The sequence below is a fragment of the Heterodontus francisci genome, chromosome 20 (genome assembly GCF_036365525.1).
Source record: "Heterodontus francisci isolate sHetFra1 chromosome 20, sHetFra1.hap1, whole genome shotgun sequence".
Lineage (NCBI taxonomy): Eukaryota > Metazoa > Chordata > Chondrichthyes > Heterodontiformes > Heterodontidae > Heterodontus > Heterodontus francisci.
This window is the reverse complement of record NC_090390.1, coordinates 36,902,989-36,925,071: the sequence shown is the minus strand read 5'-3', so window position 1 is coordinate 36,925,071 and position 22,083 is coordinate 36,902,989. Positions and strand designations below refer to the sequence as shown.

The following is a 22,083-nucleotide window of genomic DNA, read 5'->3' as shown; positions in this document are numbered from 1 at the left end:
GCCTATTATGTGCCCACACTATCAGCATGTAGCTCGTTACAAAGCAATATTTCCCAATGTGTTTCTGTCGAGCCCTCCTCTGTAATATGTAAAACATTAAGGACTCTCTGTAACACTGCAACACAAAGATCAACACTGGCAACAAGACAATCACACTCTTAGTTTTTGCTAATAGTAATTTGTCATTTATTCATTCAATTGGATTTGTCAGGATAAATACATTTTCAGTTGTTCCAAACTTTTTCTTCATTGAACTGCAAACAAACAGCTTTTACTTTTTTACTTCAGTGGATTTTAATACATATTCTAGATACAAGTTATGAAATTTGTAGAATGTTAAATTCATTGTATAAAATATTCTGGAACATTTAAGAACAAGGAACAAGCTGCACTATCTCACTTCCAGTATAAAACAACTGTTGTCAGTCTGCAGTTTTACTAAAAGCTTAGACCAGTATGTTTCTATAATATTAATTCCGGCATTAAATGAATCCATATTTAATTTGGCCCTATTAGCCCAAATTTCATGAAGAAAAAGGCATCAAGAACTCAAAGGGAATCTTTTGTTTGAGATACGTTGTGTCTTGCACTAATTCTTTGAGCACCACAATAACATATGTAAGTAGTTTTGACTAAAACATTGTTTGTTGTTAAGCCAAGTATATGACAAATTAGATAATAAATGAAAAGCCGAAGTCAGATTCTGAATTGTCCTGCATTCCAGTATTTTTTAGTAACTTGCTTTGGCATATGCAGCAATATTTGCTTTTCATGTGTATCCTCTGACTGGATATGATAATCACCAGATATGGAACACAGCACACTATTGTACCCTTATCCATTTTGTTCCATTTAACCTTCCATTTAAAAAAATTGTGGTCACTTCATTTGTGTGAATCTTAAAAAACAGTCTTTTGGATAACATTGACAGCTGCTATAGGAGGTATCATCAGTCTTCAGTCTAATTTATATTAAGTGTCTTGTTTATTTCTTTAGGCTGATTTACAAAAGCCTGTGGGGGAGAAAAAAAATCAATAAATATAATCAATAAATGCACAACACATTAAATTAACCTCCTTTCAGGGGATATAGCAAGGGTCTGTCTCCTGCTTATTAGATAGCTCAATGATTCTAATTCCTGTAAGTCACATTTGAATGACAGCCAAATTATTTACCTTTCTGTTTTGTTTTCTTTGTCTTTAGTCAATGCATCTTTTAAGAAGAACAATTTTATTGAGCAACAAGTAGGACTGGGGAACACAGATTTAAGGTTTTGGGCAAGAGATGCAGGGGAGATGTGAGGAAGAACTCTTTTATGCAGCAAGTGGTAATGACCTGGAACCCGCTGTCTACGAGGGTGTTATTACAGAGATGATCAATGATTTCAAAAGGACGTTGGATGGGCACGTAAATGAAATAAACTTGCAGGCCTATGGGGAGAGAGCGGGGGACTGGGACTGACTGGAAAGCTCTATGGAGAGCGGACATGGACTCGATGGGCCAAATGGCCTCCTTCTGTCTAATGACTCTATGACTCTAAGTAAACAACATGTACAATGACACAAACTTAGATATTGTGTGCAGCAAATACAGCAAACATTTTACTAGAGAGGGAGGTGCAGTTCCAGCTTAATATACAAATCAGAAGCAGTATCTTTGCTCATTGACAGATATATACCTCTGTTATTTAAATAAGAAGAGGAAAAATGGGGCGAAACTGAGCCAGCAAGAACTTAGGCACCATAGGTTTGAGGTGTGTTGGAGGAGGTGATGAACAGGCCAAATACAAGTTGACAAGGACACTGTCTTCAGCTTTCAATTAGGCTGATAGTGAACCATTTCAGAACTGGATATGCCAGGACTTTACAGAGAGACCATATTCTTCCATATTTGTCCTTGACTACATTCTTTGATATGTATCCTTGCCATAAAGTGTCAGTCTATCTCATTCCACTTAGGACCAGTTTAGAAAAATGGCAATAATATGCTGCTGTCCTTAACACATTTAAGGTAGCTGTTTTTGTTCACAGATTGGCATTATCAATATCTGTCCAATGGTAAGCAATATCTGGGGCCCTTCTTACCAACAACACTTACACTGTAATGCAATATAATGCAGGATTGTTGAAAGTAAATAGCCAATATATAGTTTTAATCAAATCTGCCATCCAAGTAATGACTGCATATGTAATTATGTGTTGTCAGGACGTAGCAATGCAGTGCTGCAAAATGCTAAACATTCACTTGCAAAATGGTCACTTTATATGCGCACTTTTATCTCACATTCATGAACCTGATTGTATTTGCTTGTGATAGACTGCAGAACAGAATCCCCAATCAGTTGGAGTGCTGTGATCCAACTGTTCTTTCTGGTACAAGGTTAACCAGAACAATGTTACTCAGTACATTCTTGTGGTGATTGTAATGAGAAGCTTTTTATGTTGTCTGATGCAACATAAATGAGATGCATGGAGTTCAGTTGATTGAAGATCTCAAACAGGTTTGTTAATAGCTAACAAGTATATACAGTAGAGTTAACTAGTTACAGGACTTGCCTCTTGGTGTTACAGTTGCAGAGTGACTCTGGCTCTGAGTCACATGACTGCATCCTGGTAATTTGCTCATTAGCATACTAAGATCTTAATGGGACATCACTCTTAAAGGCAATCACACAACAGTGATGCCCTGTATGAATAAAGGGGTGCTTGTAAATACATATGTAAGCACAACAATTTCTGTAAATAGGTCCTAATGAGTCATTGTTTGAAGATTGGTACCAATCTGTATATGTACAAGCAAAATAGTGCAGATGTTGGAAATCTGAAATAAAAACAGAAATGCTGAAAATACTCAGTAGGCCAGGCAGCATCTGTGAAAAGAGAAATAGAATTAAGGTTTCAGGTTAATGCCCTTGCATCAGAACTGGGAAAGTTAGAAATGTAATAGGTTTTAAGCAAGTGAAAGGGGAGAGAGTGGAAAAAGAAAAAGGAAGGTCTGTGATAGGGTTGAAGATAGGAGAGATTAAATGACGAAAAACTTTGTGGTGAAGGGCCAAAGGGAGTGGTAATGGGACAAGCAAAACAAAAGATGTGCCTAGAAGAGGTGTGAATAGCAGAATGATGAACAGATGCCGCCCAAAAACAAAGAAAGGAAAAAACAAGACAGTAAAACTAAACCCTGCAAAGAGAAAGGATACAAAATGGGGGCAGAGGTTACTGTCTGAACTAGTTGAACTCAGTGTTGAATCCGGAGGGCTGTAAAGTGCACTTTCTGGTCTGTATGGCTGTATTTTGTTCCAGATATTAGGTTTCCATGTACTGAAAAATATGCTTTTTTGATTTGCTGCTAATGCTTGGTTTTTCTTTTAATCAGCAATATTTCATGATCAAACCAAAAATGTTTTCTGCTGCCGTTCAATTCTCAGCTTTCGGAGAAGTTGGAGAATACCAGGAATGCGCATTAGTCCGGTGACAATGACATAACCTGATTACAGTGCAGAAAAGCCAGGCAGTAATTACAATACTTCAAACTGTCTCCTCTTGTTTCGCTATAGTGGTTCTCACATGATACAGATCAGCGTTATAAGTTAATCATCTTTCTTGATGGAACAGCTGCAACAGTGACATGTATTGCCAGATATATTGTTCACTGATATGTGCACCTTTACATGGTCTTTGGGTGGGGAGAAGAGGGCAGAATTTCATATTATGGACCAGAAATGTGTAGAGAATATAATGCCCAGCATTTTCTGACCTTGTGGTTTAGGGAAATCAGAGGGCTCAAGCTGCCAGACTGCACAGGGGGCTACATACCTTCAAATGCTTTGTAAATGATGGAGATGATATCCCCTTCTACTCTCCCTCCCACCCCCAAACACATTTTTCATTGGTTTGCTCCATTGGTGAGTCTTCCTCTCTTCACACCAGTAGAAACTATGGGAAGTGGTTTCACATCTTTCTTAAAACTGTGGGGGGTAGATATTGATATGGGGTGCACCTGATTTTCATACACAAAGCACACCCTGTAGCAGTGGGACAACCTGTGACTAACCAGTTCAAGCATTACTAAATTTGTGAGGTGTGTTTTTTAGGCTGAGTAGCCAATAAACCCCTTGAATACATAAATTATGGGCCTAACGCCTGTTAAAGGACCCCTTTGACAAATTGGTCAAGAGTCAGGATTCATCAGCAGCCCGTGCAGGCACCAATCAAAGGTAAGTTTTTGAAACGAAAATAGAAATGCTGGCAATGCTCAGCAGGTCAGGCAGCATCCTGTGGAGAGCGAAACAAGAGTTAATGTTTCAGGTCAGAATTGGAAGAGATTTCCAGCATCTGAAGTATTTTGTTTTTGTGCAAGTTTTTGAAATTTATTCTTCCAAAAACACATTCCAATGGAGCCAGGATGATCAGGACTGGGGCCTAATGAATGCATGCAAAGCGGGATGAAGACCCTCAATGTTCTTTTCATTTCTGTCTGCATTCACGCAATATGAACTTACGAACTATAAATAAGAACTTATGAAGTATAAATCTGAGATGGGCACTTTCCTGTAAAACAAAATGGAGCTGAGAGGTCAGGTGACCTTTTCTTTCCTGCCAATACACTTGGAACTGCAAGAACCCCGAACTAATTTTCATGTCTAGACAAGTCTTGGCGATGCCATTAAAATGCCAATGGCCTTTCTGGACATATCATTGAGAAGTCATTAAAATGAAAACTACTCTTCCTGTGGTAATGACTGCATTTTTCCAACTAATTAAAAAAACTGGGTGCGCAATACTGTTGCAGACCCTTTGACTGCAAAGTTGAAATCCAGAAAATGGTCGTTAAAAGCTCTATTTTATCAAGATGGTATGTGGATGAGCGATACCCGGACTCCATTGTCTGACAATGGCCTAACCATTAGAAACTATTTATGAGGACAATGGAAAGAGATGCTCTAGTCACATGACAGAAACTAGGTTTTTGATAAGGCACTTTAATAAGGCATATTTTGGGCAGACAGAAAAATAAAGCATCTATACCAATGAAGACAAAAGGCCCTGCCTAAGACAACCAGCTTTAAACCACAAATAGGCAGAGACTCAAGTTGGCCCTGAACTCTCCACCTGAAGAACGTACCAGGACTTTGCCATTGACCTTGACTGGAGTATAACATAGAGAAATATGCTACTGTGAACATAAAACAAGAACGAATCCGTCCTCTTAAACTTCCAGATCTTTTCTTCAATGGACGAAAAAGGATTACAGGTCTGCACTGTTTCAAGTCTTCACCCAGGGAAAAACAAGTGTAACATAGAACTCTTGAAATCATAAGACCTAAATGCATGCTACTTTTATAATCACAATCTGTTCTTGAGTGTGTGTGTATCTATATGAGTGTGAGAGTGGGTGTAGTTGCGTATATTCGGGTGATGAACATTAAACATTTATCTTTCTTTTAAAACTTACGAGAAAACCTGTCATTTGTACGTTCCTGACAATTAAAACACTTAGGAGCTAAAACACAATTTTTAAAAATGCTGCCTTTGGTCAGTCGAGAGGTGAAAAGGGGGAGACATCCCTATCATCGCTCTCTTGTCCATAACAATTGCTACTGCCATTTTCTCAGTCCACCCATACACCATGATAGACAGTCATTTCCAGGGATATTTAAAGGGATCCTCCACACTCTCGGGAGAAACACAGCAGAATTTTCCAAAACTATTTGCTTGTGTTCTACTGTGATTCGTTGCTACTTAAACCATTTTATTGGCTGAAGAACATTCTAAACTCCTCGGTGGTTTCTGGCAACACACTTCTTTCTTCCGGGGGCCTTCTGGAATTCTACTCTGGTAAGAGAAGGAGATGAGCCTCCTTCCTGCTGCTGGCTTGGTCTATGAGCAGCCCCGTGGCTGCATCAGAAAACCTCAGACTCCGGTAAAAGTCATGCTGCCTGCTGCTCCAGAATATGACTGAAGAGCTCATATCCCCTTTAAGGGCCTGACAGTGCTGCCTCGCTGGAATTCCCACTCTCCCAATCAGTCAGCTGCCTGCAGCACCCACAATCAGCACTGCAGCTCACCAATTACACTTAAATTAAGTCCAGTCATGAAAATGGGAAGAGAGCTCCACCCCCACCCTGCTACCTGCATTGGACGGACAGAACAGGTGCTCTGCCCAACCACCCTCCAACCATCACCCTCTGTCCCCCACCACCCTCCACCCACTGTCCTCTATCCTCTGCCCACCTGATTTACACTATATGTGACAATCGCCCGCACCACCTGAACCGCCCCCCCCTCACCCCCACCCCCCCCCCCCCCCCACCGCAACGAGTTTGAATTTCACTCAGACCTGCTGAACTGCATTATATAAACTCACCAGTTCGCTGGATTTATTTAATCCATTGGAGGAGGTAGAAGAGGCGAAGGAAATGTTAACTCGACCACCATTTGATGTTTCAGAGATATTACGTTTCACAACCTGATGGCAGGATACTTGCTAATTCCTTGAAGTCATATTCCATGTAAAATATTTCATTTATAACAAGTTCTTGACACTCATGATTTAGCTCTGTTGTTTTTGAGCTCAGGAGCCATAATGTACTGCTCTAGATCAACAAATTTTGATTTTCACAAATGATGTGTCTATTAAGCTGTCATCAGTGTAACTTTCTTACAGCAACACTGAGCTGCCTTTGACTATTTCCTATCATAAATATAAAGATACATTTATCTAAATGATTTACTCTTAATACAGCATTTTATGTTTCCATTTTAAGTGTATATTTCATAAAAGTGAATGATAAAATATCATCTGGAGACTTAACGTTCTTTTGACAGGCTTAACGAGTTAAAGTATGAGGCCAGCTTGCATAACTTTTGCCTGTATTCCCTTCAGTTTGAAGACTGAGTGGTGATCTAACTGAGGTATTTAAAACGAATGAGGAATTCAATAGGATAAATACAGAGGAACTGTTTCCTTGGGTGGGTGAATCCAGAACAAAGGGGCATAATCTTCAGTGTAAGTAGCTGGAACAGGTAAGATGCCTCTACATTTATGCAAGCATTTTGTATAGGAGACTCATTTTTAAATTTGGTCAATGCCTGAAATGTCAGGAGTGGATTAAGTTTTTGTTATGTACCATTTAATTTTGTATAAAGTTCTATTATTTGTAGAGAACAATAAAACAAATAATAGAACTTTATACAAAATTAAATGATACATAACAAAACTTAATCCACTCCTGACATTTCAGGCATTGAACCAAATTTAAAAATTTTAAAAATGGCTAGGCCATTTAGCAGTGAAATCAAGAAGCATTTTTTTCCCACAGTGGTAGTAGAAACCTGGCATTTGCTCCCCCCAAAAGGCTGTTGAAGCTAGGTCAATTGAAATATTCAAGACTGTGATCGACAGATTTTTGTTAGGTAAGGATATTAACAAGGAACAAAGGCAGGTAAATGGAGTTGAGGCACAGATTCAGCCATGATCTAATTGAATGGCAGAATAGGCTCAAGGCCCTCAACGGCCTACTTTGTTCCTATGTTTCATTGGTACAAATTTTGTGGGTTGCAGACACAAATATAAGGGTAAATCTTCTGAGTCTCCCATCTTGTAGTGAGGTAGCTCACATGCTGCCAGCCCACTTTGGAAAATCATGGGCCCAGTGCCTTTCTTTCCCAACCACTGTCGAGAAAAAAAGGAGATAGGAAGGAGAAGTAAGAATAATGAAAACATTTAAAATTTTTAACAGCAATTTACTATGTGTAGGAATAAGATTCCACTGGTTCAATTGTTTCCTTTCCGGACTGGGAAGGTGAGTGGCATAGCAGGAACATAAATCTTGTCATTAAAAAGGTATTTACACTGTTAAGTACACGCCCTAATTTTCACGAGGCACAAATCGTCCAGCAACTGGTAATGTTTCGCAAATCTCAGGGTATTTCTTCCTTGCCAGAATTACTGGAAGATTCACATGTTAAAAGCAGTGTGTGCATTAAACTCGCCATTATTTTGGCAGCAAATTCTGGCCCAATATGTCTGCAAGCACCATGAGTGGTAGGATTGTGTAATGACATGCTTGACAAGTTTACATGAGCATTCTCCATTATAAATGCAGGCATTGGCATTTATCATGAAAATAGGTAAAGAACAGGATATATGGCTTTTAAATATGTGTTTACGCAGGTTGATTAAAGTATCAGACAGCTCTGGGACTCAAACAGATCTGGGTGGAAACCGGTTTGGAGAGGATTATTCTGTGTGCAATTAAATTACAACACAATGTTTATCCCTTTTCCTGTTCAGCAGATTTAATCTGACATGCATTTCAAGGTAATTATATCATAGTATCAATAGCTCCAGAAACAACATTCACTGTGCAATACAGTCAGATGTGTCTACTTAACTGTCTTAGCAGCAATGTATTAGTCTGCGTTGGAGTTGGTTTTGTACTTACATCCCTATTCACTATTCCAACCTCTCTGCTTGTTTTAACAAATGGACCATTTTATTTTGTTTTGTGAGGTTGCTTACTTATTTTGATGGTATTCTCAAAAATAGCTTAGATCTCTGCATTTCAAAGCTAGTGTTTGTGCACTTAAGTTTTTTTTACTTTTTATGATAAACATCAAGTAAAAGAAAATTACCACTATCTTCTATTAAATGTAACGGGTTTGCTGTTAAATGTATCCATAATGTTAAGTTCTTAAAAACTAAAATCCAATAATTCCCCTTTATTTCTATGGCATTCTTCTAACTTCTTCAAAGTGTATAACAAGAGCCATTATTTAGTAGTTGTGTGCACAAAGTAAATAAGGGTTCTTATATACACAATGCAGTCTGCAGAAGCAGATTAATATCCTCTTCTTTTGCATATGTAAATGTTAATCTGTTCAAATTTCATCTATATAGGAGAATTTAACACCTCATTGTTCACGAACCAATATAAGGGCATTTGAGCTATTGTCCTGTCACAGCACATCAGAATTGCACAAATCAATATTTTTATATTGTAGATAAATATATTAGTAACAAGAAATGCTGGAAATATTCAACATGTCTGGCAGCATCTGTGGAGAGAGAAAGCAGAGTTAAAATTTCAGGTCAGTGACCTTTCATCAAAACTGGCAAAGGCTAGAAATGTAATAGGTTTTAAGCAAATAAAGGCAAGAGATAGCAAACGGGAAGGTGTTGATAGGACAAGCTCCTTTGCCTTTGCTCCATGACCTTCTGATCAGTTATTGTCTATGACCCTGTCCTATCAACACCTTCCCTTTTGTTATCTCTTGCCCCACCCCCGCTTTATTTGCTTAAAACCTATTACATTTCTAACCTTTGCCAATTCTGATGAAAGGTCACTGACCTGAAATGTTAACTCTGCTTCTCTCTCCACAGATGCTGCCAGAACTGCTGAGTATTTCCACCATTTCTTGTTCTTATTTCAGATTTCCAGCATCTGCAGTATTTTGCTTTTATTATATAAATATATTAGTTCTGTGCTGTAGTATTCTCTATTTATGCTGAACAAGCATGTAGGAGTTAGTGGGAATTTGCTGCTGCTCTTTGAAAGCATACACTCTGAATGCTGTTGTATGCTGCAACTCTTTGACAATATTTTCTACAATATGTTTTGCAGCATTTACGGTATGGTGAATAAATGCCAATTCAAGTTCATATTTTTAGTTGAGTGACATTAAATTGTCTCATTGGTGTTTTAAAAGACTATACCAAGTTTGAAAGACAGGAAATGTGCAGTTGTTGGAACTGCAATGATTCATTAGTCACCACGTAGCTTGTTTCATCAGCTGGAGTGGAATGGTCTAGCGTGCAGAATGTATTACATGGCCAGAGTTGTTGTTGTTTCCTTGTTGAGCCAGTCAGATGTGAGGTGATATGGGTCTGTTTGTTTTCAAATCCTGAAAAATCATGAGCCACTTTGAGAGGCAACAATGCTGTTAAAAACAGCTTAAGATTCACATGATAAGGAAGACTGTGTAGCTCATTTTAAATCATCCTTTCAAAAAGAAAAACCTGGAGCTCACCCCATCACACCATTGAAGTGGCTTTTCAAAATTTTTGCTTCCACTGCTCTTTCTGGAGATGTTTCTGTTTATTTCTGTGAAGAAATTTTTTTGAGCTTCAGTCTTATTTTACATTAACTATTCTGAATCACTTAATACTAGAAAGTAAGAATGGGAGCAGGACTAGGCCGTACAGCCCCCTCAAGCCTGCTCCGCCATTCAACAAGATCATGACTGCTCTTCTACCTTAATTTCACTCTCCTGCCATATTCCCATATCCCTTAGTTTCCTTATAAGGAAACTTATATATTTCTGTAAGCTCCCTCACAGATGCCTTCTTTCAAGACTAATGATTCTAGTTTTTCCAACCTACCCTCAACCCTATAATGCTGACGATCCATTTCTTGGCTCTTCTCTGCATTACTGTACAACTTGAATGTTTTTCCTGTGTCTTCAAGACCAAAATGGGACACAGGATGAGATGTGTTCTAATTAGAGCACTATACAGCTTCAGCCAAGTGTCTCCTGATCTATGGTCTACTGATTTGATATTATAATTTAATGTTCTATTTGCTTTATTGATGGCTGCACCACAGTGACTCGATGTGTCATCATCACCGTTGGCCAACTATCGTCTGAGCATTTTGCTCTTTCATTGACTCGTTCTGCATGGCGGCTTTCATGCTGCGGACTCCATTGCTAATTCAAGGATTAGACCATCCACCTTTTGATGGCATTTCCTTTATCAAGGGTCCCAGTCCCCTCCACCAGGTGCTCATCCACCTGAAGCTGTTGGCACTCTCTAGAGGTGGCCAGGTTACGTGACTGCTGCCTAGCATTCTATATTCACCAATCAGAGGTAGAACTATTTGCTCTCATTGCTGTAGCAGGTTTTGATAGCTGACCTGACTCTAACTAGACGTGAGGTTGTACTTGGCAGCCTGTGATTTGCACTTGTTCAATTTAACGGGTGGAAACAAAAACTCAGGCTGTTGAAGTGTTGAATCCATTAGTGTTCCTGGATCCCAGCCTCATTGTTGGCCAATTCTACACCATTCCTGGGGTATGTAGAGTGTTCTTTTTTATTCCAATGTGCATTCATTTCTACTGCATTCACTTCATGTGCCATTAGTCTCCACCATTTGCAGATTTTATCTGACACCTGATAAAAGATTCCTGGCTGCTCCCTGATTCAAATCCCTCAAGAACAACCATGCACACCTCCCAACCCATTCCACCATTTTTATCATCTGTGAACTTGACCAGTTTGCAGTAAATTGAGTTCAATTCAATTGATATAAATTGGAAGCAGAATGGCGATTCAAGTACTGATTACTCAGGATTCCACTCTGTACTTCACATACATTTATTACCTTGATCTCATTTAAAGCACTTCAATTCCTAAAATAATTGTTTTTCTCATAAAATCAGCTTTCATCTCTGAACAACATTTTACTGCATAATTATTTTCATTTTTATGTCTGGTCTATCCTTTCTGTTCTATCTATATTATCCTTATGCATGAATGCAGCTTTGCATTTCAGTATTCATGCCACAGTGCACTCTCGCCAATAAATACCAGGTTTGCTTTGTGACAAAGTAGACTATCAGTGTTTTCACAAACAAACTCTCTGCTATTGAACTGACCTTTCTATCAGTTTGGTCTGGATGACGGGCCAGCAGACTGGGGGACTGTTGCCACACTGCTGTTGAACAGTAGTTAGCCCTCCGGACTGAACAGAACGAGGAGGCCTACCCTCTAAAGTGGAGTTTTCAATTGATGGTGAACACAATATATGCACTCCACTATAAGGAAAGAAAGCTTTGGGTCTGGTTTTTCACATTCTTTACATTTGAAGAATGTTGAGATTTTTGTCAAACTGACAAAAGAACCTAAAGTAAACTTTTCTACTTAATCACAGCTTTCTTTATAGGGAGAAGTTTAGCACACTAAAACATGTGGACTGGGTTTGGGTCGGACATTAAAATTTGAAAAACCTGAACCCCGATCCCAACCCGCCCACTTCCAGGTTTATGGAGGTGGGAAAAGGCTGAGCTGCCAGCCTGCTCCCAAGAGGTGGGTTGTCAATTTAAATGTTTTAATGAGGATTTAAACTACTTTGCAAGTTTTGCAGTGGCCAGCTGGGTTTCCCAGACCTCAGGAAACCTGGCAGCAGAAGGGAGGTGAGGATACCATCGGGGAGAATTCTGGTGAACCAGGAGGAGCAGGAGTGCTTCCCCTCTCACCTCCACCCCCCCCCCCCCCCCTCCCCCAAGCATGCCACCATCAGCTGCACCTCCCATAGCAAAGCCCCGGGGGCCTCCCCCCAAGATCAGCCATGCCACCCCCGGGGTCACAGAATGAACCCCACCCTGAGTTCAGGGATCAGACCTCCATGTGAGCAGACCACTCCCCATCTCACCTTGGGGTCCAGGATTAGACTTCCTGGGATGAAGCCCTCCCTCACTGTTGTGGACCGGCTTCTGTAGCCCGCTCCAGAGTGTTCCCTGACCAAACGGAAGCCAAGCCTGTTAATCAGGCTGACTTCGATAGAAAATTATCGACCAACAGGAAACAAAAGAAATGGCTGTTCTCCAAATTGGAGAAGGGTTTGAGTATGGTGTACTCCGAGTCAGTGATCAGTACTTGGATCATTATTGTTCTCAAGACGTGCAGATTATCTAGATTTAGGCATATGAACAGCAATGTTGACATTCGCTGGTGATATAAAAGTAGGTAAGGGAGTGGAATGGACATAGCCAGATGACAGATACAATTTGCTTTGGAGAAAACATACAGTAATACATTTTGGGAGGCAAAATGAGAAATGGGAGTAGAAACCTGATGTAATATTACAGAAGGACTGGAGGAATAGAAAGACCTAGGGATTCAAACACATAGAGGGAAAAATTGGATAGGGCCCGAAAATGGTCACGGGAATCACAATGCGCAATTAACCCATGCCCGTTCGTTCTGATGCAGGCAACGCACAAACTTTGTACTGCCTGCTAATTTTTAAATGATAGCGCATAGCCTAGTGTTAAATGTGCTTCTGAGTGGCTAACGCCTCAACAGGGCCCCAAGTTTGGCAAGGCTAACACCTCTTAAGGCTAGCCTGTACTACTTCTGGTAGCAGCAGGTGCTGGAATTGGTTGCAGGAGACATTCTGAGCAGGAAGAAGAATGAATATGGTACAACAGAAAGCATGCTCCAAGGTTCTCTGACACAGCACTGCAGGCCTTGCTGCAGGAGGTGGACAGGAAGAGGGGAGTCTCCTTCCCACGGGGGCCGAGGTCCTCCAGACGGACACTAAGAAGGCAGTAGGAGAAGGTAGCCATTGCTGCCAATGTAAGCAGTGTAGCCCAGAGGACCTAGATGCTGTGCAAGAAGATGTTTAATGACCTCGCACAAGTGGTCACGGTCATCATCAAATGCCATATCCTTAAAAATGAAGCATTAGCCTCACACACATTGCTCCATTCACCACCCCCACTTCACTCACCGACCCACATTCTCTATCAAGCATGATTCATGCCTAACATTCATAGCCTCACTGCACCCTCATACACTTAGCACCACTGCAAGTCTCACACCCACATCTCTCAGATTACACACACTACCAGCTATTCAATGAGCACATCACCCAAACACATTGCGCCACACTCACTGACCCACTTCCCTCGCTCTTGCAGGACAAGGTGGTGCATAACCGCAGATAGCAATACCTAACTAGTGGGGAATAGGCACGACTGCTTATCCTCGCTTCCATGGAAGAGACAGCACTGGCAATTATTGATGCGGCCACAATTGTGGCCAACGTGGGGCTGAAACAGTAGAAGATGACGGTATGGTCCTCCCAATCTTCCTTCTCATATCCTGCTTACCTCCCCACCCCCGATCCCACAGTCTCTCTGATTTACAAGCTGCATGCACCTCTTGCTTTCCCCCCAAATTCCTCAGCGCAACCTGACCCTTGTGTCTTTCTCCTTTCAGATAACCATAAATTGCCACCTGGTCAAGCAGTGGGGTGGGAGCATGAAGTTCAAGAAGAGCAGAAGACTAATGATGAAGAAACACCGTCACTTGATCTCACACTCGCAGCCACCAGCTCAGATACTGGCACGGCGCGTTCTTTAGAAGGTAGCATAGAGGCGGGATCTTCACATAGTGAGTTACCAGGCAAGAGTGGCCTGCAGCCAGGATAAAGGGAAAGGGTAGCACAGGTGCCAGATCACTGGAGGGCAAGTTCGCAGACAAGTTCTGCTGTAGCGGGCTCAGCTGAGGAATTTAATGGGGCAGCGTACAGTAAAAGGCTCAGGTATGCACTGAAAGCCTGCCAGAAAGCTTGCTGTCACTGTCAAAGAGTCCAGTACCAACTTGACAGAGGGCTTAGCGCAGACCTTGGAGCCCATTCTATCCAGCATGGAAGTGGTGGCCAACTCCTTGAGACAACTAGCAAACCCAACCATGCTGCAGAGTCTAATGGCTGATATCTCAGCTTCCATTGAAGCACAAGCAGAAAGCAGCCAGCATCTGCGTGCTGCACCAGAAGCTCAGGCTCATGTTTTGCAGTCTCCACTTGTTGCCATGCAAGCCAAGCTTGTTGCCATTATAGCTGCAGATACCAGTGCTCAGAGGGGCTTGCAGGGTCCTACACCAGTCTGTCCTCCAACAGATTACTAGGATTGCTTAGGTGGCAGCCCGAGGGAGTGGCAGTGCCTGCATGGAACACGAACCTGCTGTCCTCTCTCAGGCTGACAGCGTGTCCTCCCACTAGTGCCATTTTGCCTCTGCCCTTGCTGTTGTCTGCCTGCCAGCCAGCCAGCCCAGAATGCTGCTGCCCATGCTGAGGTGGTGCAGTCTGAAGCTGGGCCCTCAAGGCCACCTTCAGTCTCCCCCAGTGAAATCAGCAGCCTTCCACCAGCCATGCTGCAGCCACTGGGGTAGCACTGTGCAGGAACTCTAGGCCAGGTAAAGGCATGACAGGCACTAAGGGAATGCACACGGATGATTAATTGACATTTATGTGGAATATCGGATGGTTTGTTTGATATAGTTGGGTTGGATTGTTTGTTTTGTGGTGATTTTTATTTCAGCATTATGGTCAAGAGGACACTGTGATGGTCAGTAACAGAGGGATAGTTAAGTGTGTGAGTGTTGTAGAATGGGGATTTAGGGTTGTGTTTACTGGAACCATAGTCAGATGAGGCGATCACAGACAGTCCAGCTGAAAAGGGATTGTGTTGATTGCTTCCTCCCTTCCTCCTATTCTTCCTCCTCCTCCTCCTCTTTCTCCTCCTCAGCTGCTCACCATATCCCTGGCAGCAAGAGCTGTACCCTCCTGATGGCCACATTGTGAAATATACAGCGGACCATAGAATCAGCAAAGGCATGATGGACCAAATAGCCTCCTTCAGTCCTAGAACTATAGAAAAATTACAGCACAGTAGGAGGCCATTCGGCCTGTCATGTCTGCGCCAGCTGAAAAAACCAGCCACCCAATCTAATCCCACCTTCCAGCACCTGGTCTGTAGCCTTGCAGGTTACAGCACTTCAGGTGCATGTCCAAGTACCTTTTAAATGAGTTGAGGGTTTCTGCTTCCACCATCATTTCTGGCAGTGAATTCCAGACACCCACCACCCTCGAGGTGAAAAAGTTTTTCCTAATGTCCCCGCTAATCCTTCTACCAATCACTTTAAATGTGTGTCACCTGGTAACTGACCTCTTCAAAGGGGGAAACAGGTCCTTCCTGTCTACTCTATCTAGGCCCCTCATAATTTTGTACACCTCTATTAAGTCACCCCTCAGCCTCCTCTGTTCTCAGGAAAACAACCTTCACCTATCCAATCTTTCCTCGTAGCTGAAACTTTCAATCCTTGGCAACCTATAAAGCTAGATGGTTCTATGGAGCTTTCCATGCTGTATTGTATGATTTGAATGATTTACTGAACTCAGATGTTAACCACTTTGCAGTAATGAAGCTGTAATTGGCATTAATCTATATGCTAGATGCCAAGCCACATGTACAATTTGATTTAATGAAGAAACTTCTGAGAAACTGGAACAGATCAAATCCAGTCAAATAAATTTAGAAACATGCTGCCATTTCATTATCTCAAAAATAATTACAAAACTCACGAAAAAGAATCCGGCATCTCAGAACAGGTTATTTTATGTAACTAACTTCAAAATAAAAGGCAGCTTTTTTTATTCATTCCTTGTGGTTATTGGGAGCACAGAAAAATTAAATTACACAAATTTACTGTCAATTTTTTTTGTTCATTCATGGCATGTAAGAATCACTGGTCAGGCCAGCATTCATTGCCCTTTCCTAATTGCCCTTGAAGGTGGGAGCAACTTACTTGAATGCAACTGAAGTGCCTTGTAGGCCATTTCAGAGGGAAGTTAAGAGTCAAGCACATGTGGATCTGGAGTTGCACATGGGCCAGACTGGGTAAGGACAGCAGATTTCCTTCCTTAAAGGATATTAGTGAACCAGATGGGTTTTTATGACAATCTGGCAGTTTCACTTTCACTATTACTGATACTAACGTTTTATTGCAGATCTTATTTAAATAACTGTATTTAATTTCCTCAGCTGTGTGGTGGGATTTGACCTCATGTTTCTGGATCATTAGTCCAGGCCTCTGAATTACTAGTCCAGTAACATAAACATGATGCTAATATACCCATTCATAGATATTTTACTTTGAAATGTTTAACTTTACTGTTCGTAGGGAGGTACAAAAATTACTAATTTTACAAATATTGCCATATTTGGATTGTTTTAAAATACCTTGAAGGTTTGTTAGGTCTTTGTACATGGAGGGGAAGAGGGGTTAAATTATATCACTACTATATTGTGTGTGTTTGTATGTGTTTTCACACTCTAGTCTGCTTCATAACACACTGTTAGATATAATGACACATAATGTTATAAGCTGTTGCTCTCTCTTGAGATTTGATGATATTTAATATCATACAATTGAGATTGAAAGGCGTCCAACTCAATTTCAGACATCTATTATGCTGTACATTATATCCAGATGATAGAGCTCATGGCAATTTTTCTTTATTTTCTAGAGCGCCAACTCTGCATAACCATGGCTGGCTCAAGCACCCTGCCATCCAATGTGGCTGGCATCAGCAAGGAGTTGGCAGACCTGCGACACCTGATCCAATTCCCTGAAGAGATTGCCAGTATTCTGACCGAGCAAGAGCAGGAACTCTATCGCAAGGTTTTACCGCTTGACTACCTCTGCTTTCTGACCAGGGATTTGGTGAATCCTAGTTACTCCAACAGGTCATCCCCCCTCAAGACCTCCACGTCAGCACCTGCTCTCAGCAACACAGATGGGGAACACAATGCAATTGAAGATCTGGTGGCAAGATTTAATGAGGTAAGTTGATGCTTAGTTGCTACATTAACATGGGTCCAGCTCTGTTTATCTGGCTGAAGCTGACTGATCAAACTTGACTTATTGTTGTTTTGAATTTGAGCAGCTGAAGTCATGGGCTTGGAATTTCCTCGCAACTGCTTCCATTCCACCTCCTCGCATTGTCATGAGTGTGGTGGAAACTCCATTGACGCTAGTAAACAGGATTTGTACCACACCTCCAGCAAACCTATGTGGCGGGACTTCCAAGAAATTCTAGGCATGATGCATTTTGTGGCAATTATTTTCTCTCAAAAGCCTTTAAACATCATTGAAAGTAAAGAAACTAACATTGTTTGCATTTATGAAGCAAATATAGAATGTAAAACCCTAAAAACATAATAATGGCTGGGTTTTATCATTCTTTTTTGTCAGCAATTCTTTTCGCATTCTCTCCCCCTTTCACCTGTTCTCAACATCATTGACTCCTTTCGAGGATATGGTTCCGTCGGTGGTGGCCAATTGCCATATCTTGCCAAAGTGGCTGTTTTTTACGTGCGAGTGTCAGCAGGTTCTTGGGCATGAGGGGAGGGCTAATCCTGTCCACACCTAACATCTGCAGACATGGACTTCCAGCGGGTCACTGGCCATTAAAGCATTATTGATGACAGAAACAAGTGCTAACATAGTACATGTTTAAAAACACTCAGGATGTGAAATTGGCCTTCATTAGAAAAGAACATCCTGTGGGATGTAAAACAGACTACTCATTCGCTATTGTGCATTTCATGCTACATTTGAGGACTAATTTCACACCCTCTTTGTCTTTTTGCCGTACTCTTGCTGCTGCATTTTGTTCCTGGTGACATCTGCTTGGATATGATGTGCCCAGGGGATTGAGAGAATGGCATGATAATACAGTTTTATAAAGGTATGCATTTGGCACCTTTCCACTGTACTCTGCTGTGTGAAACACTATGTACTTACATACTTCATTTACTACTTTTCTAAGTCAACAGTGATGAATAGCGGTAAATGTCCACAACTTTGAATGCAAATGTTTTCCAAGTAATGTCTCAAAATAAAAATAGGTAATGATTTATTTTTATAAGCAAAAAACAATGGAGGAGAAAGAATGCAGAAGGAATGTTTAATTAGAAGGAAAGGCATATAGAGAAAATAAAGGAGGAAAAGCCAGGGCTAAGAAAAGGTGTTTCTGGTTGTTTCACTTTTTCTTAGTTTTGCTAAAGTTTTCCTTTATCATTCATTTTATTTTTCCAGTTTATCTGTTTACCTTTCACATTCCTGATTGTTTCTGTTTCTGTTTCACTATAGTTCAAGTTATATTTTTTCTATATTTTAGCTGCATTCACTCTCATTTCTTTGCTCGACTTTCAAATCTCTATTTTCTTTTGGGCGACCTTCTTTCCATTCCCATCACTGAATAGGACGCTTACCAATGACTTTTTGTGCAGTAACCAGCAGGAAAGAGCAAGGCTCAACTTGTGGCCCATTGGCAGTTGCGATGGCGATCAAGTGTTAAAGTTTAATGAAAGTATCACTGACTGATGAGCTCTCATTTATATTCTGTGTTTAATCAAGGATGTTCTGAAACATTGTAGATCGTATTTTACTGTACTCTGTCATCATTAAGCTTGACAGTAATTTTGGTTAAGATTCTATTTTACAGTTAAGATTTGCTGGTCCATTAATGGTACCTTGCAGCTTACAGATGTTGGGGTTGAATTTATAACAGAGGGGGACTTCATACAAGAGGAAATGGTAAATTTGCTGCTGTTTGGTTTACTCCTGTTACATTTGGTAATGCAAAATATATTTCTAATTACCACTTTCTTGGCAGTGCAACCTAAGTTGTGTATTTTCTCCTTGAACATTGAATTTTATCTTATACCATAATAGTAACGCTTGTGCTGCACATTCTCATTTACTTGCAGTTTGTACATTGAGAGGTAACTTATTTCAAACACATTTTAGAGTCAAAATGCAGATCTCTTACCCTCTTTTGTTTAAAGTGGCAAGGCATGTATGAGTGACTGACAATTGCCTGAGGAATTGAAATGGAAATATATCAGGGTACACATTGGTCAAATAATTTGTTTTAACTTAGACTACTATCCACCGAGGAAAAATCCTATGTCTCCTGTCAGTTTTGTATGTTTTCCGTACAGTTGCTATGATACCAAAAGACTAATATTACAGTAATAAAGCTACTCAAATGTCAGGCATAGCTTTATTGCTGTAATATGACCTCCTCAATCACAACTTTATTAATATTTTAATGTCTAATTCTGTTCACACTGTTATGTTTTCTCTCCTAATTCTGTCAGTCCTTTTTACTTCAATTTATTAGTATGTGTAATATCTTACTGTACTTTATTTTTTTCATAAAAACTTAAGCCCTGATTATAACTTAACTATCCCCTCCCAGCAAAAATGGAATAGAGCAGATTCTGGTTTGATGCCTATTTGTGACCTCATTGATTTTACTCTTTATTGAAGTCAATAAAGTGTAAAAGCAGACAGAGTGTAAAATGGGCCTACGACCCAAACCTGTCATTCCTTGTTTTTATTCATCACCATTCTTTTGGGAGGTTATCGACCTATTTTTTGAAACCAAGGCCATAATTTTACGCTACCCCAGTGAGCTGGATGGTGGCGGGGGGTGGTGGGGCTGGCGTAAAATGGAGCGAGAGGCTCCAGGAGGCTTTCCCAACCCGCTCCCACCTCTGCCCTGCTTTACATAGGGTGGGAGGGGCGAAAAGCAACCCGTTTGCCCCAGGCCAATCAAGGCCATCCTAGAGCCGGGAAAAGCAGCCTGGGAAAAGCAGGCAGCTTCTGATCGTCTTGGAGGGGGGCCCTGCTTATCACGCACAGGGTACACGATGGAGGGCCGTGCCCACTGCCCCAACCACCCCCAGCACCGAACACTTCTCCCCTTCCCCCCAATTGACCACCCTTGCCCCGCTGGGGCCCGACTGATTACTCCCGGTGAGGCAACCGAAATCTACCTGTCTCCCTGGCTCCACGTCTTCGGCTGGGCTGCAGTCCCAGCAGTGGCCACCGGTCCCAGTGGCGCTGTTGGGACTAAGAGCTGCCAGCCCGCTGATGGGCCGGCAACTCAATGAGGTGGGACTTTTTCCCTCAAGCGGGTGGAAGTCCCCCATCGGAACAATTAAAGCCTGGGGACCCGTAAAATGCGGGTCGGATCCCCAGGCAAGGCGGAAGCGGGTTTGTCACCAACTTTTCAGTTGGTGGCCAGCTCCCGTCTGCCCAATGTGAAATCCCGGCTCAAGTTTTGTATTGGTTGAAACTTGGCTTTGGAGTCCTAAATGTAGAGATGTGACCATGTCAATCTTTGATGCCTATAACTGAATGTGGGATGATCGTCAGCTCCTTGGCAAAGCTTGGAAAGTAAATTCCTCTTTTTCTGGAGGACTAAAATTTCCTGTTGTGTGACATTAGGTCGCTTTTGTTATAAACCTTGAAGACTACACTCAGTTGGGGGTCACTGTGACCCAAACTCAATGTGATTTCTTCAGTCAGTAAAGTACAAACATAATGAAGGTTAATTTAATCTGAAGGGCAGGAATAGCCCAGAGTTTCCGTTTCTATTCTTTTTTTGAATTTTATAAGATCTAACTTCTTTCATGGGAAAACACAACAAAATTGGAAATATATATATATATTAGATATTGAAGCATAACCTGATTGTATTGTAAATTTTTTATCACACTGCCCTTCACCACCTGTTCACTGAACATAAGAATATAAGGTCTGGAGTGAGAAAATGTCTTGTTAAACCACCAAGCTTGCACCATCTGGGGTCCATGTAGCATAATTTTATCATAGACTCTTCCCCCTCCCTCCCACCACTTACACATTCTCTATTTAAGGAGCACTAGATTTATTCTCTTCTCTCTTCGCCCACTCCCAGTAAATAAAATCAAGCTTTAATATCTAACACTCTATCTCCCCTTTGGGGCAAATAATGATTCAAGTGAAGCAGACCTGGATGAGTTTTGTTCTCGAGTTGGATTTCCTAAATACAATTACCTCATACTGGCAGCTACAAAACAAAACACAATACTATTCAATGTCAAAAATTGAGTCAAAGCCCTTAAAAAAAATCTAATTAATCGGCAACACCAAGAAGCTGTCAAGGAGTACTCTCTGTTCTCTGAAGAAATGCACAGTTAACATCTGTTTAGTCTCCACTGTTATCCTAGATAATTGCAGACTGAAAGTAAATGTATAAACTGTACTCTCCATTCAGCAGCTTTTCTTCATGGCCAGTTTTCAGGCCTTGTCAGCTTTTTATTAATCTCTACCATTAAACAGCACTCAAAGGAAGAGGTGGAAAAGACTGACTGTTTCATGGTTGAGCAGAGCCTGTTCAGTTAAAGCCCTTCTCTGGCTCTCCAAACCAAAACTCATGCCAAGCCAAATGCAAGGTTTGCAAGTGTCCTCTTATATGAACAAATTATTAGGCGGCAAAAATGAGCCAGCAATTACACATTAGGGCTGGGATCTTGTGGAGGCAGCAGGGCTCCCGCGCTGAACCGAAAAGGCGGCGGGCGGGGGGTGGGGGGTGCGGGTGGCGGGCTGGGTGGGGGTAGTCCCACCTCAGCCTTTTCGTGTTGCCCACCCCCTCCCCACAAACCCCGTCACAATCTTCTG

At 41.3% G+C, this 22,083-nt stretch overlaps 1 protein-coding gene across 3 annotated transcripts in view; it reads left to right on the top strand.

Moving 5' to 3' along the window:
• Positions 1-22,083, top strand: part of LOC137380575 (1-phosphatidylinositol 4,5-bisphosphate phosphodiesterase epsilon-1-like) — a 462,270-nt gene that overhangs the window by 290,235 nt on the left and 149,952 nt on the right. For all 3 annotated transcript variants that reach the window (XM_068052607.1, XM_068052608.1, XM_068052609.1), the window contains exon 4: positions 17,093-17,409. In XM_068052607.1, coding sequence (XP_067908708.1) covers positions 17,093-17,409 — 317 coding nt within the window. The remainder of the gene's footprint in view (positions 1-17,092; positions 17,410-22,083) is intronic.